General features: G+C 44.4%; 1 protein-coding gene across 2 annotated transcripts in view; it reads left to right on the forward strand.

The window, feature by feature from the left end:
* The window catches only part of EFNA5 (ephrin A5), a 292940-nt gene extending 277085 nt beyond the window's left edge, over positions 1-15855 (forward strand). Inside the window, exons 3-5 of one of the 2 annotated variants that reach the window (XM_003788927.3) lie at positions 5299-5364; positions 5758-5838; positions 11390-15855. In XM_003788927.3, the coding sequence (XP_003788975.1) occupies positions 5299-5364; positions 5758-5838; positions 11390-11511 (269 nt within the window). In that variant the 3' untranslated portion in view covers positions 11512-15855. The remainder of the gene's footprint in view (positions 1-5298; positions 5365-5757; positions 5839-11389) is intronic. The other variant, XM_023512710.1, reaches the window with a different exon arrangement.
* The last annotated feature ends 1961 nt before the right edge of the window (positions 15856-17816 follow it).

Genomic DNA, 17816 nt, shown 5'->3' on the forward strand with positions numbered 1-17816 from the left:
CACAGACAAAGAGAAGGATTTGGGCTTCAGAATTAAGACTTGAGGCTGCATAAGAGGGAGAGGCTGCATCTCTTAGGGAGAGATGTAAAAATGGACCCATGAGTGGGGTGGCGCAAAGGAGTAGGGCGCCGGCCCCATATACCAGAAGTGGCAGGTTCAAACCCAGCCCTGGCCAAAATCTGCAAAAAAAAAAAAAGTGGACTAATGAGTATAGTTTTGGACTTGCAAATGTGACAGAAATATAATTTGGGTGTCTTAGTTCTGTCCTGCCAAACTTTCCATTCTCCATAAAGAAGACCATTACCTTCATTGTCAGGATTTTTGACTTCCTTGAAGTCTCACAATGTGTGTATTTAAATTGATGGCTTGTGTGAAAGATAATTAGCAGGAGTTTTTTCCTTAAAACTTAAGAAAAGTTTAAGTTATTTTAAAATCCTTTTATTGCACGTGTTTGTAAATCGCCTTGCGTCCGGTGGCCGATGTGAGCAAAGGCATCCTCTCTTATGACTGAAGTTCACGTGTGTATGGAAGCTCATTCAGGGTCACCCAGCAGTCTGGAGTTAAAGTGAGACATGACGCTAATCGCAAGGAACAGCACAGGTTGGTCAGATTAGCAAACGCAAGCTAAGTTTGCATGGGAAGGAAAACGAAAAACAGCTTTTAAATGCCGGTGTGAGAACATTTACATAGATACGTCTTGTCATGTTTCTTCTACAGCAGCTTGTGATTGTCACCCTTGAAGGCGTATCTGAAGTGGACTCGGAATGGTAGCTTGAAATGTAAACCAACAAGGGGCCCCGTGGGCTCCAGGGCCTGAGCAGGAGCAGTGTCGCCCTGTGGGAGCAGGGCGTGGCCGCCATCAGCCCAGTGCGTGCAGTGTCTGGTCCTTGGGTCTGAAATCCCCCGCGGGAAGCCTTTGATTACACATATTTGTGTGTGTGTAGCACTGTATCAGTTAGCTCTCAATTAACAAATTGCCCCCAAATGTGGCGGAAACATTTATTATTTCCCAGTTCCTGTGGATTAGGGATCCAGGTGCAGTTTGCTGGGTCCTCTAGGTCTAGTCACGTGGCAGTGGTCATCTCAAGGCTCAGCAGAGAGGATGCGCTGTCTAGTTCCTCCAGATGACAGCCAGCTTCAGATCCTGGGAGGTTGTTGAAGTGTAGCCTCCGCTGCGTGCTTGAAGTTTCCCAGAGTTTCTTGCCACACGAGCCTCTCCACTGGGAGTCTCACAACGTGGCACCTTGCTTTGAAGCAAAGCAGAAAGTGTTAGCAGAAAGAACAGACATCACAAGCTAATCACACATGTGACATCCACCACTTCGGAGTTTTACTCACAACGATTGAGTTACTAGGTTCAGCCCACTCTGAGGGGCGTGGATTAAACAGATACCTGCCTTGAAGGAGGTAGTGGTCCTTGGGAGCTACAGAAGCTGCCTTCCTTAGGACAGACCGTGTGGGGAGATGTGGTGTGACTATTACATATATTTATAATGCCAAGTAAGCTTTTAGAAGTATTAATCTGGGAGCACTGAGTAGGGTCTCTTTTTGTGTACTGAATTGGCCGATAAGCACTAAGCCATGCTCACCCAAGCCCCAGGAGACAGAGGGGATGGTTTTCGGGAATGGCTGAAGTTAGGGCCCCTGTCTGAGGTCAGGAGAGAGTAAAGGTAAGTGGTCCTCCTGGCCTGATCAGCATGGTGCTTTAAACCCACGGAAACAGAGCCCCTCAACTTAAGTTTCACTATGTGCTGGAAGGTTTTGGTTGACACTTTGCAGCTCACTAGGGGGAAGGGACCCTGTGGATTGATTTATAAAGTTGCTATTAAGATAATGGAATGGGAGGCTGTGCCCATTTTAATGGTCCCTGGATCCCTACTTCCAGCTTCCTGACTCCAAATGTATATTTTCAGCAGCGATCTGAGGGTAAAGGGACATGAGCTTGGATTATGGGCCAACCGTTTCAGACGTGCCTCATTTTAATTTGAAGAATTCTATGGGAAAACCTGTGTATCTTTACGGGAAGATTTCAGATCTAGGTTTATTGCTCTTGTTTGCAAGTTAATAGCTTTTTGGTTGCCGAGGAATTTAGGGATGAAATGCCTTTTGTTCCCGTTGCTGGAGGGTGGCTTCTGGGGGGACATGTGAACCCTCCCGTAGAAGTCCCCCCGACAGGCATGTCTGGGGCACCTTCACTCTCTCAGAGCTAACACTCCTTGCCCAAAGCTGGACACCGATCCCTCCAGGTGCCCTACAGGGAAGGTCTTGCTGCCGTCCCAGCCGGATGGAGAACAGCACAAAAGCTGGAGCGGTGTGTTGTGTGTATGTTTGTATCCATCGCATCGAATCAAGGACATTTTCAAAGTGTTTGAAATGACAGATGAAGCTTCAGTAATTTATAAAGGATTTTGATAATTACTGACTATCAGCTTTCTAAGGAAAGGAGCACAAAAAATTCCAGAATGTGCGTACTGATATAGATTCATACATTAATTTTCTTTTAACTAAGGCAAAGATAACGTTGGTCATTATAAAGTGATGTGTGTCTTAAGTCATAAGCATTAATGTTAAATATAACCTACCTACCTCTTGACCAAGGCCACTCAGTTCCATCCTCAGCTCTATCGTTTGCTCATAGTTGACCCTGAGAGGAGCATTCTTTCCACTTTACTTGAATATGACCTGATTCCAGTTCCTCTGTATTCTGTGGTTTCAATGCTCAGTCTTGCTTTTTCTTTACCTGAGACTGGTGAGCACTTTTGCCTTACCTTACGTCTTCAGATATTTCTAACAGTCCATCCTCTGTATTTTCAAGTGGTGAGGCGTCCCCACATTTGTCAGTCAAGACGTGTGGGGTAGAGAGGGCTTGGATATGATAACATGGAGCGAAGCCTCCTCTCACGTTCATAAAGTTTGCACAGAAGTGGAGTTTTTCTGGTATATGGAAAAGGTTTTTATGTTTGGGGTTTTATCATTTTGCAGTGTGGTAAATAAGGAGCCCAGGCACACAGCCCTTCAAAGTCGTGGCTGTCAGGTTCTCCTGAGCTCAGGCTGCAGGCTGTGGAGTCTCCTGTTTAATCTGTGTCATGTTCTCACATACCACGTGGCATGCTAATATTCTTGGTTCACAAATTCTTCTAAGGATGAGAATATAATAGTCAAACAATATCACAAGCATCGATCACTTTTTTTGGTGATAGATGATGAAGTTATGGGGCAGGAGAAGAGAGGTTTTTATGTTTTCTACAAATCTACAAATTTGAGATTTTTAATTCACAGAAGAATGTAGCTATCTGGTATCTGAAGCTGATGTCCCCAGTTGGGCTCCAGCTTTTTCCTGGATGGCTTCGCATTTACTGCTGTTCGGTTATTCCCATGTGCCCTACAGAGAGCTTTATGTCCTGGATTTATTTCTCCTGGATAAAAATCAGGAAGACCCGCGCTAAGTTCAAGAATGTCCTGCTACAACAATTGGCCGTTTGATTCTGCCTAAGTGTGTTTGTCTTGCAGTATCATCTTAAAATTAGTTATTTGCATGCGACAAGTCAAATTCAGGAGGCTTGAAGTGAGTCCATGTCAGCTCAGAAATTCATAGACCAGCCATACAAACGTCCAAGTCTCCCTGTCTCACCACCTCCCATGAGTAAGACAAGCACTGGAGAACCCCGGGATTTTCTGATGAGCTGGAGTCACCTATGTGTACTCTATTTGTGACATGCACATTTGCAGTTGGGGTCCACAGGAAGGACACCATTTCCTGGATCAAACCACAGAGTGCAAATATTGTGCCCTAAATAACACACTAGTTACTCGAAATGTCAGTAGAGGGAGTTTTTCCGACTTTGATTTAATGAGAGCCTACAGCAGAGCCAGCTGTTAGCACTTCTTAACTGCTTGTCAGAGCGACCAGGGGAGGTGGGGATGAGCCAAAATAGTTTTTTTCTCTGTACTTTTGTTTGAAAATTTAAAAAGTTTTCCACAGGTGTTGAATAGTGACACAGGAGGTCCTTGACTGTTTGGCCTTATGTAGGTGGTCAATGTACAAGTTCTCATCCAGAATAGTTACAAGGATCTGGAGTTACATAAGGAGATTCACATGAAATTACTTTGGAGGTGGCATCTTGAATCCTTTCACCTGTGAAATCAATATGTTTTGTATTCTGGGATCCCTGGGAGGAATAAAGAAAGAAAAGTAAAGGAGAGAGAAGGCACACCGAGCCCTGGCCCTCTCTTTGTCACTTTGGGTATTACTAAACTAATTATGAGCCATGTGTGTTTTGATTGATGTCATCTGCTTTTTCTGAACAAAGAAACCACTTGAAGCAAACACATGGGGAGGAAAGTACGCAGCACTCATTTCTGCAATTTTTGTCATTTCTAGAATCTATTTGTAAGCACATGTGGTTGTTCAGGGTCTTACCGCCCTAGGACATCCCTTGGACATTATGCTGTGTATACCGAAAATATTCAATTAGATGGGAGATAATCTTTCAAAACGTAGCGAAAGTTTACAGTCTTATTATCTTGAAGAGGAGAAGAAAGTTTCTTCCTCAAACGATTTATAACTTGAAACATGTTGTCATGTTTTGGGAAGCTGCTTTATTAATTCCATCCTTCTCTGTGGCAAATTTTGTAAAAACATCAATGTACCCGTGCAAGCTAGGACTTTCTCAATAGTGTATTGTACTTGTCATAGCACGATGGCGGCTGGGCTCGGTTTAGTCATGTAGAATGCGGAGCCAAGTTCTGAGTAAAACCTCTAATTGAATTACCTACGGAGCACTGACAGACAAGCTTTCAAGATAGACAAAGCTCTGCTTTCCCCAGCAGAAATAGGTCATGTTTAAGTCTGACGTGGAACGTTCTGTTATTGGATTTTGCCAGAGTGGCGCTTTCACCTTGGGGCCGCTCTTGGGCCCTTTCCGTGTAGCAGGGGAGGGGTGCTCTGTGAAAGCAGGGGGGCTCAAGCATTATCCCCCTGATTTGGAGAAAATTGATAACAGATCAAATTCAATGGAAGAGGTTTTGAAATAAAAATCCAAAGTACTTTATTTTGCACAGGTTACCCACATTCTTGCATGATTCTTTATTGTATCGAAAAGAGAAGATAGAAATGTGAAAGTAGCCTTTCCACAGAAGTTAGAGAACTCTGAAAAATATTGTTTAACTGTAGGGAAGAATTAGAGAATGGTTGTTTAGGTCAGGAATTCATTTAGCGTGGACTATTTGCACGTGAAAATGAAGAGTAATCTGCCGTTCTCTCTCTCTCTCTCTCCCTGCCCTCCCCTCTGTCCACAGCCTCTGCAATCCCAGATAATGGAAGAAGGTCCTGTCTAAAGCTCAAAGTCTTTGTGAGACCAACAAGTAAGTCCAGTAGAATGAGCTTCAGAGGGCGGCTCACTGTGCATGCTTTCTCGTGTGGTCTGGTTCACAGCGGTAAACCTTTTTTTACTGTTAATTCTTGTGTGGTATCTGTTTTGTATATCAACATCCATGTTTTAGTTCTCATCGTATTTTTTCTCATCATCCCTCATGATGCTTTGATTTAAGTACACAGCAGTTGCTAACTTGTTGTTTCTCAGACTGTTGTTCGTGCACAGCAAACGGGAACACTATTGGCATTTGAATACGTGCCATTGATTGTAAAACAATCTCTAAATAAAAGGAAAACTAGAGAGAAAGAAAAAAAGAACGAAACGGGAGTTGAAGGGTGTCTCTCACTAACATATTTGGCTGTTATCTCTATTTTTGTTATAGATAGCTGTATGAAAACTATAGGTGTTCATGATCGTGTTTTCGATGTTAACGACAAAGTAGAAAATTCATTAGAACCAGCAGGTTAGTATGCTTAGAGAATCTCTTTTAACAAGTGCATCTCTTTCTCTGATGCTTCAGTCCCTTTTTTTCCTTTCTTCCTCTCTGCATGTCTGCATGGTCCAGCTCTGCCTCTGCTCATTGCTAGCAATGCTGATATGACTGATCTTCTACCTCATTCCTCCACTATCTCTGTGTAATGCATGGTAGATAAAGTACGGCTTTTCTGTTTTGGACATGGGTTTGTTCTAATACGGTATCCTCATAGAGAGGCCCCATCAGAATGCTGAAATCTCACTGCCTTTTACCATATCCTCAGAGCATGCTGGTGAATCACTGTGAACGTGAAGGGATCTGTGTTCGCAGGAGACAGAGAACACTCCTGTCGTGTATTTGATACAGTTTTCTTCCCTATTATGCCCAAATCTGTGGATGAAAGCAATAAGACAATTACACAAAATAGCAACTAATTCAGCATATTTAGTTTTCTTTAGAAATTCACATGCATCATTGAACGGATCTAAGGAACTTCATTTTATTTCATTTTAATACGATTTGTCCTGTTGTTGTCGTCAAGAGTAATTGGTCTAGAGAAGTATCATCCTGTTGCCACCCCAAGTTTACACATCTGCGGCTCCCACAAGAGTACCGGTAGCCTGTCCAGCTAAATGTGAACCTTGATTACTGTAGAACCCACAGAACGGCTCACTGAAGCATTTACTTTCTAGCTTACTGTGGGTAATAAAAATCTGTAAACTCTCCATTCAGTTATAAATTCAGTCTGGCCATTAACTGCAAATTGACTGGGAGGTACAGTCGCCCTTTATCCCCCCCTCATGGAGGGGTGTCCCTGGGTGCCCGCTTCCTGTGTGTGTCCCTTCTTCTCTGCTGGAGACCCTCACTTATCCCCTTACCCATCTCCCATGTCCGTTTTCAAGCTTAAGGGAAATAAAAGTATCTTCTCTTGACAGAGAGATTGCAGCCCCATTGTGTAAATGGAGCATTCTTCTCTTTTGTGCTGGGATTTCTCCTTATGGTCCTCCAAATTCAAGGGTTTTGGGGCCCACTTTCTCTTCTGAATTTTGCCACCAGGACCACACAGTCAGCGAGCCTTGGGGAAACTTACCCTGAGTAAATGTGGTGCCCCGGGACATAAAATGACTTTCAGGTTGTAACTGGCAGGAAGAGGTAGGTTTCCCCAAGCACTCTTGTTTTTCTAAGGAAGCTGTCTCAACCAGAGCAGGGACAATGAGCTCTCAGAGGCTTCAGTGGCTCTCCGGGGATCAGTTAGCCACTTTGGAAGCTTGCTAGGAAGCAGTACTGATGTGGAGGCATTTTAATTGTGTCCTGAATATCTGTAGGCGTTACTGTGGCTTTTCAAGGCCCCAGCCTCCTTGAAAGCTTGAGGACTCAGGACACCGGGGGGCCTGCCTGTCAGATGGGATCCCTTTGGAAGACTGCAGAGGCCAGGCTCTTTCTTCTGTGACTGAGAGGGGACTGCCCAGGCCACATAGCTAGTTAGATAGGTCCAGGTTTAGGATCTCAGATCCTGACTCCTAGTCCAATATTACTGTCAGAGTAGTATCCTCTGACCGTTACTGGAGGTATAGATGTTTACACAGGGACTTACCTCTCCTGGCGTGGCTAAGAAGCCACAAGGAGAATGGCCGGCAGAGCAAGGCATGTTCCGGACAGAAATGGCCCAGGAGTATGACTTTTTGTACACAATATGCAGAGCGTGGGCATAGCTTTCCCAGGATCTTTTTTCTAGGCAAACTCTACTGTCTAGGTAGAGATTAAGAGGCATTTAGAAACATAACAGATTGCCTATTTTTCTCCAGTAATGAAGAGGCACACTGTGGACTAGACTACCATTAGGAAAATTACCTTTGAATTCAGTTAATGATAAAATGCAAGATAATATGAAGATGCCTTCATACATGAACATATTTCACTATCTTTGAGAAAGCAAGCTCTTTTTCACTGAGTATTAAAATTCACAATGGCCCCAAATCTATGGACATATACTGATGGGAGTTTGCGAAAGATTGACAGAATGTATCTAAGAGTGTGTGTGTGTATGTGTGTGTGTGTGTGTGTGTGCGTGCATTCTAAGAGTGTGTGTGTGTATGTGTGTGTGTGTGCACGCACTGGTGTGCTGGGGACAGGATCGTGGGTGTACATGCAGGAAAATCTGAAGTCAGTCCTAACTATATTTAAGGGCTTACTGGTGAGCATCTTTACTGAAAGGGTGAGAGGAAGTCGAGCCACCACTCCTGGCAGTATGACTACGATAACAGATTTGAGTACTTAGCTGACTCCTTGGAAAATTCAGTCCGCCCTGCAGCTCTTCACCACCGTGTTGAACCATTGAGCGAAGGAACACTGGCCTTTGCCCGGTTCTGGGTGTGGGCCCGGACATTACGATCCAGCAAGCTGGGGACGCCTACTGCATGATCTCAGCACTGTGCACTAACTCACCTGTCTCTGGAATGGATTTGTCCTTTTTGTTTGCTTGCATACTCTGCCTGCCAGTTTCCTACCATCAGGGACGCAGGATGATCGCAGGGCAGACATATGCCACATAACATGCTCCAAAACATTGCTAGTGTTCTCCCAGTTAACCACAGAAACCCCCGCGTCCTGGAACCCTGGAGGCAGGAGGCAGGACGTGATTTGGCTTCTGAAGAGGAACGTTTTCTTCTTCCAAACCATATTCACTGTTACGACTGCTAGAAATTCTCTCGTATTTAGGTGTAATTTCCACTGGGATAGATTTTGCTTATGAATTCCTCCTCAGAATTATGAAATTGCTCAGATTTACCCAAATGACAGCCAGTTTCTCATTTTACTCTTGGGGGCCATAGAATCTCCTACACTGAGGGCCTGTTTTCATCAAAGGATGCTTTGTAGAAGCCTGAATGAGGAATAGCATGTTGCAGGAAAAAGAGAACAATTACGATGCCCTCCTGGGATAGGTTTTCTTTCCTTTGGGGCAAGGTGTATATTTGTTGTTTGCTTATAGAAGGGTTAATTCCAAAGATTATCTATGATTAAAGGATTGAAAGGCGCATTTAGCCTCATGCTTCATACAGATGAAAAACAAAAGCTTTCCTTTCGATGATCCTGTGAGATTGACTCACTGTGTCCAAGCTGAGTGGTCCTGGAGTGATGGGCAGCCCTCCCTGAGCGTAGTGGGAACTGGGGGCAGTGAAGGAGACCCTCGTGCGCACACCTAGTGCTACTTTAGTACCTTTTAACAGGACAGTCCTGAGCTATACACGGAGAAGGGTTGGGTGATACGTCAGTAAAAAATAAAGTAGAGAAGAAGGCAGTAGCTGATAGAATTTCAGGTTTACTTAGGTCAGTATGAAAGTTTTTAGATACACAAAATGCAAACAGTGTTACCTAATCATATGTACCCTTATTTAATCTGAAAAGAAAAAAAAGGAACACACGAAGCCCTCCTAGCAACACCAATAAGCTGAGCAAGTTGAAACTTGCACAGGTGAACCATAAAGCACAGGAAAACCACGCTGCCACCCGGGTTTCTTGGAAGTAAAATAATGGACCATAGCATAGTCTGTCTCAAAACTTTCATAGTGACCCCTGTGAATATAACTGATGTTACACCATGAACTCTGGAATCTTCGGGGTTTATAATTCTTTCACAAGCCTGAAGTACTTCATTGCTTTGATTGACAACATATCGGGGCTCTTAAGAAAGAGATTTGGATTTTAATTTCAGAGCCTTTACTGGAGCTTCCTGTTAACCACAGATTTAATTAATACATTTGCAAGGCTGAACAGAGCAGAGAAAGAGGAGGGCCGCGAGCATTTGGCTGCGTTGTGCAGGACTTTACACATTTTCTCCATACATAGACCTTCCCATTCTTGCTTCTGAACCTTTTCTAGTCTCCTCAGCTAAACACCACACCGTGCAGGTTTGCGAAGGTCCAGGAAAGGGGAGCAGGGACAATGAGCAGGGGAGACGCGCAGCTGCTGCTAAAAAGGTGTGCTCCAGGGCAGGAGGCTCAGCGCTGAGAGTTGCCTTGTAGTCCGCCTGGGGAGTGAAGGTTATGGACAGAAACATCCCAGACGAGCGGATCTGAAGGAGCGGCCGCCTGTGCGCCTGTGAAGCGGCTACTTCAGCACAGACAGTAGTGGGCGAGCCCCTCCCCAGTACAGGAAGAGCACCCGTGACATGTGGGGTGGTGGAAAATGTAAACGAGTTTACAGTAAGGGCAGTTAACTCATTAAGGGGCTTGGGGGGTCATTTGAGGGATATTTAGGGATCATCCTTTGAGGTCATGTACCTGAGAACAGCCCTGAGCCTCACTTGTCACAGGTCTCTGCGACTGACCGTCCAGCATGTGCTAGAGGGCAGTTGCCGAGCCCCTGGGGGAACCTGCGCCCTTCTGGTTTCAAGATGGTTCTTTTCTTCAAACACTAAAGGAGGCAAGAGAAGCGTCATCTTTCTCTGCTGCACCACTTTTAATAAAAGGATTTGTCCTGTAAAATTGGGATTCAGCCAGAAGGCCACACCTAAGGACTAGAAGGCCACACGTGGGCTTAAGGCCACAGATCCCCGCTCCTATGTCAAAAAGCGCAAGTTAGGCCAGGTGGAGGGAAGACGGCAGCAGGGCAGCCCTGGAGCGGAGCAGCCGCAGGCAGGCCTCCAACCTGTCTTTGGGTTCTAATTGCTACAGAGTTCCCGTTTGGAAGTTAAGCCCGTTAATCAAGCAGATCAAGAAGGCTACCCAAAGTCAGAGGCAGCCTCTCAGAACATTTTATAGCTAAATAAAAGGAGCTTAACTCGCTTAATCCATTTTATTTAGAGGAAAATTTGCATCCATGCTGATAATTTATGTGCCAAGCTTCAGCCTGATAAAAATAAAAATAGTTAAGTTCAAGTAATTTAATCTTGGAAATACAGCGTTTGTAATGGAAATGGCACCACATTGATACCTAATTGTAGGCAAACCAGTGGGCACCCATTTATTGACGTTTGCTGGGCATTCTGTATAGTTTCCGTTAAATGCTGTTGTCTTGGCATTTAATTCTTCATATTTGAACATGCATCTAGGCGTCCCACAACCGGACATTCAACACTAATCCTCTGTAACAGCTGAGAAAAGGAGAACTGGCAGTAGAATCTGGTCAGCGCTTAATATGGCGCCATCCCTGCCCTTCCCCGCCCGCACTGACAGGTTACTTGCCTTCCAGCGGCATCTTAGGTTTAAAAGGCGCATTCAGATTTCTCAAGTTTGTGCAAGGGGTGTCTTCTTGCTCACAAACCAAAGTAGCTCCCGTGCCAAAGGTTACAGTGTATGCACAGACTTGCCTCTCTGTTTTTAAGGAAAGTATTAATGTTGCTGAGAAAGTCCAATTTTCTCTGCCTCTTCTTTGTTCGCTGTAAATAATGAGTGATTATGCAGACATGAAAGTCAATGGTGGCACAAGGTTCATTACCCTACTTTGCAGAGGGTGGCAAGGTCTGTTCACAGCAGGCTGCTGCAGGAGAGTTATTAAGGATGTGAAATCTCATTGGAATGTGTGCTTTCTGTTTGAACAGATGACACCGTACATGAGTCAGCCGAGCCATCCCGCGGTGAGAACGCGGCACAAACACCAAGGATCCCCAGCCGCCTTTTGGCAATCCTACTGTTCCTCCTGGCGATGCTTTTGACATTATAGCACAGTCTCCTCCCGTCACCTGTCACAGAAAACATCAGGGTCTTGGAACACCAGAGATCCACCTAACTGCTCATCCCGAGAAGGGACTTCTTACTGGGTTTTGGCAGATGTCAGATTTTTGTTTTCTTTCTTTCAGCCTGAATTCTAAGCAACAACTTGGAGCTGGGGGGCGGGGGCTAAACTAGTTACTGCCTCCCTCACCCCACCCCCAGCCCTTGCCCTTGACTTCTCTCTCCCTCCCAAATTAAATGGACTGCAGATGAAAATGCCAAATTGTCGTAGTGACACCAGTGGTTTGTCAGCTCCTGTGCACCCCCTCTGAGAGCACCTCCGTTAGTTAGCACACTGTGTCAGCCCTGTGTGGACAGGAAGAGTGGTGGCAGATGCAGCCAGCGGTGGCCAGGCCTGGGAGGGCTTCACTCTCCTATACGATATTTATGCCTTCTCATTCAGAACTGTAAGATGACCACACAGGGCGTCGTGTCGCCACATCAGGTCCAGAGGGGAGGTATTAAGAATAGATACAATATTACACCATTTCCTCTAGGAGCATATAAATGAACAGGCTTCTAAAAGGTTGAGACACTAGGTTGTTTCATAGGACTGTCTTAAAGCATTCTTGACAGCAAAACTTGTGCTCTGTAGAAGAAGCCTTTTTTATTTCTTCAGGAGGCAGGTCGGGTACAGAGCGCCAGCACAGAGCAAGTGTGGAAATAGAAAAGCCTACGTGTCTGTGGAGTGTGTACGTGTGAGTGCCTCTAATTTCTTTTTGGTGACTGGGCAGTGCACACCAGATTTTTTTTTCCTTGGATACAGATCACCATGGTGCTACAACTTTTTTTTTTTTTTTTTTTTTTAAAGAAAAAGAGGCATTTTATGAATTAAGTGGCCTTCCCCAAGGCTGCCAAGCCCGGGTTGATGAGTGCACAGTGGAATAGCTTTGGACGCTCCTCTGGGGGGCGCTGTGCCCCACGGGCGGCTCAGTGGCCAGAGGAGACGTGTTTGGCTTTGCTGGAGCGCCAGTGTGCTGTGGCCTTTCCCGACTCCCACCCTAGTACCGACGTTTTTCTTCTCACTCCACAACTTCGGAAGCTCAGACACAGACCCCTGTCCCCAGGAGAGTCAGTCAGCACTACTTGGGAGGGCTAAAGGGAAATTTGGAAATAAAATTCCAAAGTTTGGAATAAAAAACAAAAAACTTCAAGCGTTGATTTTATATTCTTTCCCTTCTGACACAGCCTAAAGCGTAGGGGAACGTGTGTTTATCTGTGGGGGATAAGCAAGATGGAGTCCCAAAGACTTTAACAAAATATTTTTTTAAAAATCCACTAGAATAGAAAATACATTATTTAGATATACTTTATGCCGAGAGTGAGTATATATGCTTGTCCTATTTAAACTTGTGAGAAAAAGTGGTATCCCTTGATACATTTAGAAATATGGGGGGGCTATCTTGTTTCATTGTTAGGGTGGGGACAGAAGGTGAAACAGAGCAGGATGACCCTGGTTGAGGAATCGTGGCTTGGCCAACAGGGGACTTCTCCAGTTGATTACTAGGAAATGCAAGCCCTGGGGTTTCTACTGGTGGTGGCGCTGTCAAGAACTTTAAAATCCTAAGCCTGGACAGGGCACAGGGTTAGACCAATGGAAAAGCAATCTGGCCTTTTTTGCTATTGCCCGACATGTTGATAGAAACCATGCCTTTCAAAATAAATAAATAGCTAAATGTGATGACCGTGTAAAATGTGAAAAATCAGAAGCATTCCAGCAACATAAGGGTTTTCTATATATTTGTTTTTTAAGATGTACATGTTAAAAAAATACCAAAAAACAAAAAGATAGGGAGTCACATTATGGACAGACTTCACTGAATGGGAATTTGCTTAAGAGTTGTTGCGCAGTTCTGAATCAGGAAACTGAGACTGGAAGACAGCTGTAAGCCTCGGGCACGCTGGACAGCTGTACATGTGTTGAAATGTAATCTGGGCTCACCTGACCCGTTTGGCGTGGAGGTGACTGCTGGGTCTGCTCTCACGGGCAGCCCTGGGTATGGGGTTGCCAGCCACGCAGATATGATCCATGAGAGTCCCCCCGACAGCAGGAGCTGGTCTGGAGTGACAGAGTCTCATCACAGAAAGCAGCCCCCATTTCATTGCAACAGAAGTTCACAGCATTCGATTCCCTCCTCTAATGATTTATATGCTCAATACTCTCAATATTATCCAGAAATACTTCTTTTTATTAATAGTTACAGGCCTGTTGCTCCTGTGGGATTGGAGTCGGGGGAATAAAGATACCTTCTGAAATGGGTCAGTAGTCAGAACCAGAACAATACTGCATGTTCTATAACGACGAGGAAATCAAGTGATCCTGTGGTGAGGTCGCTTAGTCATAATACATTAGCAGTGCTAATTTCATTTTAGAAATGGTGACTTCTGTGGTTTTGCTAGCATTTGTCTCTAACAAATGATGAAATAACTACTCATGGCCCTCTCCACCATTGTCGTTCCTATTCTCACCGTGAAATTAGACCCCTTTACTTCACCATCGTGCCCCTGCAAATTAAGTAAAAAAAGAAAATAGCAAGACTGTCCACAGCGGCAGACGGTCGCTTCTCCACCTGTAAGGGACTTGTGATCAGAGCCGATGTGCTCACCTGGAGTTTTCAGGAAGATGATTGGTGTCAGACCGTTTTCATTTTGTTTAAAAAGTGTTGGTGGCCTTTTGCGCTGGTGTTACAATCCTCTGGGGGCTTAGGAGGATGTCGAAGCAACTTTTACAGCAGCTTTTAATTTCAAAAACAATTCAAAAGTTTGAAGGGCAGCCATAGCTGCTCCTCAGCCCCACTTAGTCAAACCCCAGCGACCTTGCCCCTGGTTGCCAAGGGCTTTGCAACAAGAAGCAGGGAAATAAGCATCTGTCTGTTTAGTGGATACTGTGTATCCTTTACTAGACCAGGTAACAGTTGGTGTTAGATTAGGCTGTTGCTTTGTACTGTACTTTCTCGGGTGGCAAAAGAAAGAAAAGTAAAACGTTAAAAAACAAACAAACAAAAAAAACTCCGTTCTTTAAATTCTGTATTATTAGCAACCTCTGTTGTATATAGTGTTTGATAATAAAGGATTAATTTGATTCTTATGTCTTTTGTAAGTGAGAACAATAGACTTTCAGGATACAAAACATGCATTGAGGCTTTGAAACATCCAGTGTGTACTGTGGCTGAGAAAAGAGTCACAAATGGCTGAGCCACTGCGCCATCCGGGACTCATGTCTGGTCATCGCCCACCCAATCCTGTGACTCCATCATCTTGGGACCTGGAACAACGTGACGTTTCTGATCAACATTTTGTCCTCAGTGTTTTCAAGGTCTGATGTTGGAGCCCTGGGGCCCCTCCCACCTCCCCCAGCATGTTGTTTTGAAAGGATTAGGGGATTTAATAATGGTTCTCGACTTTGGTTTGGTTTTCTGTCTGTGATCCTTTCCATGCACTGTTTTATTTTGTCCCCGGCAGAGTCTTATCAATGCCACGTGCAGCTCACGCTTGGGCCGGTTGCAAACCACTCAACTTCGGAAGGTTAAATGGGGCTGTTTCCCTCTGAGTCGTTGTGAGAGGAAGAGTCACACAGTGGCTGTGGATTTTCAGGGACTCTGTTTTTCCCCTGTGCCTTAGCAACGGCAGCAGCCATTTTTATTAGTTTCAAATAATTAAAAACAAAACGAAACGATTGTCAACCCCTCCCTGCCATCCATTGCTCTCAGAGTTGTGGTCACTAGCTTTTCTTTGGAAGACCGCCTCCACCAACACCCCCGTTTCCTCCCACCCCCTTTTTACTTTGGATGTTTATTTGTCTCTTGCCTTCCTCCCACGTTTTCTTTTTTTCCCTCAGAGCCGTGAATGGGCAGGTCTGTCTCTGGTTTGGCATCACTGAGTTTTTCCCATGCCTTTGCCCAGGGCTGCTCAGATGTGAGACAAATCTCCCTACAATGGGCCCGCTCCCATTGTCTGTACAGTTTAATAGATGCCGGCATGCTGGAGGTTCCCCATGAGTCAGAATCCGCTCTCCATGCTTCCTCCTGACACCCCATTGAGGCCGCTCATTGTGTGTGCGTCTGGGTGTGGAGTCGGCTCCGTGTGGCCCGTGCCTGCCCCGCTCTGCTGCGCGTCCCTCCGCACTTCCTCATCCCGTGCTGTTTGGAAATGCTGACATTATATAAACGTAAAAGAAAATGTAAAAAAAAAGAAACCACACACAAACAAACCCATACGATCTGTATTTGTATATACACGTGTCCGTACGAGTATACCTGAATAAACATTAAAGATTTTCATCATTTTAATGGGATCCCTCCTCCTACTTCTTTGTTCCTTGAATGACGCCTTTATTTCAGGGGCTACTTCTACTCTGCTGATTTTTCAAAATCTCCGTCGACAGGAAAGATAACACGACACACACAGGAGAAGGCCAGGGACACTCAGAGAATGCCAGTTAGAAAGGGCCGAGGGTCTGGGAGCACTCCGGTCATTCCAACAGAGAAGGGTGAGCTTTCAGCCTGGTCTCTGCAGCTGAGCCTTAAGATCAGCAGCAGGACAAGCCCTGCACCCTAAACAGCTGTGGAATAGATAGGCGCTAAGACAAACTACACTCCTTTACTTCGCAACATAATTTTTTAACTCCCCTCAAGAAAAAGACCAACTGAGTGTGTTCCCAGCATGCGTGTTATACTTTAGAAAGAAATAATAAAAGTAATAATAATAATGATCACGTCAGTACAGCTCCAGCCTTCAATTCTCACTCTCAAGGAAGAATTAACTGAACCATTGTGTCCTTGGGCAAGTCCATATTTGGGGGCCTCGGTTTCCTTATCTGTAAATAATGGCTAGATAGGAGACGGATTTGATTTTCTGAATTCTCCCCTTCTTGGACACTGCAAAGCCCATTTTGCATCTGAGTGATGTGTGTTTTTGTCTTTGATGATGACATTGCTATAAGTGCAATTTGACAATTTCCTCTGTAGAGGGAAAAACATCAAATATCTCACATAATAGACACCTAATGCATTTCAAGACTTGGCTTTAATTACCCCATGTTAACATTAAACTCATTGAAAGCTTTTTATTATACTTAATTATTTGACAGGGCACTAAACACTAATTATAACTTACTGTAACCTTTTTTTACTAATGAAGAATGACAGCTTTACCGAATGAGAAATAACTCACATTCATAAAAAAAGATGTACTGTACTACTGACGTGACATTTTCAAACCAGAACAGCGTTACGTTCTCATAACCATCTTCACCATCATCATCGAAAGCATTTAAGTGCCTCATGACATCGTGCTTGGTGCTGTGCAATCTGTACTTTCAAAGTTTATAACATACGGCAGGCACTTTGTGTGAACATGACGTCGTGATTTATAGAGAAAATATAAAATTCAGGTGTTTATAGTATGCATAGGTAGAGAAGAGAGGAGACAGATAACTTTGTACAAAGCAGAAGTGAGTGAAAATGAGTTGTGGCTTGTAAGATCAGAAAATTGAGTTAAAGGAAATCACCTTCAAAAACAAGTTTGGGTTAAGAGCTTCTTACAAAATAGAAAACATGGTGAGTTAAAACAAACTACTGTAGGTTTCAGAGTGTTGAAACGTGTGGAGGAAATGATTGTAATAACTACAAAGGTGACTGTGAAAACAGGCAAACCTAACACAGCATCCGAACGTCACGGGAGCAAATTATGAGGATGTTGGTCCAGAGAAATCAACATTTCTTTTCCTAAGGAAGTGGAGGAAATGATGAAAAGATGATGATTTTAAATTCTGCCTTATAGAATAAGCAGACAACTGGGGGATGTCCAAAGCCTCCTCGAAGGTGAAAGCTACACACAGGGGCACACACGTTAAGCAGTTGGGCGGAGGTGCCGAATGCGCAAACCCAGGGGGCGGAGGCGATTTGACTATGACTGTGTACCCTTGATAAAGAGGGCATTTCCCAGCAGCGCTGCAGACTGTCCTGGGAAAGTAGCTGGCCCAGAGAGGGTGCTGAGCAGCGTGCAGCACGAACACACTGAATTTGGTAACAAAACATTTGGAATGCTTGAGTCATCTAAGGTGTTGTATAAAAAGAATCACAGGGGAAGCGCTAGAGTCTAGATTTCCATGCATGTGGTGAATAAAACACACATGTATTTGCATTTGAATCTCTGATAGGAATGTATATAATCTAGGTGTGATAAAAAAGTTTAATATAATTCTGATGAATTGTTCATTGACCATTCTAACAGTTTCTTGGAAACTGTTTGCAA

Source organism: Otolemur garnettii, unplaced genomic scaffold, assembly GCF_000181295.1.
Source record: "Otolemur garnettii isolate 467f Iridium unplaced genomic scaffold, OtoGar3 scaffold00030, whole genome shotgun sequence".
Lineage (NCBI taxonomy): Eukaryota > Metazoa > Chordata > Mammalia > Primates > Galagidae > Otolemur > Otolemur garnettii.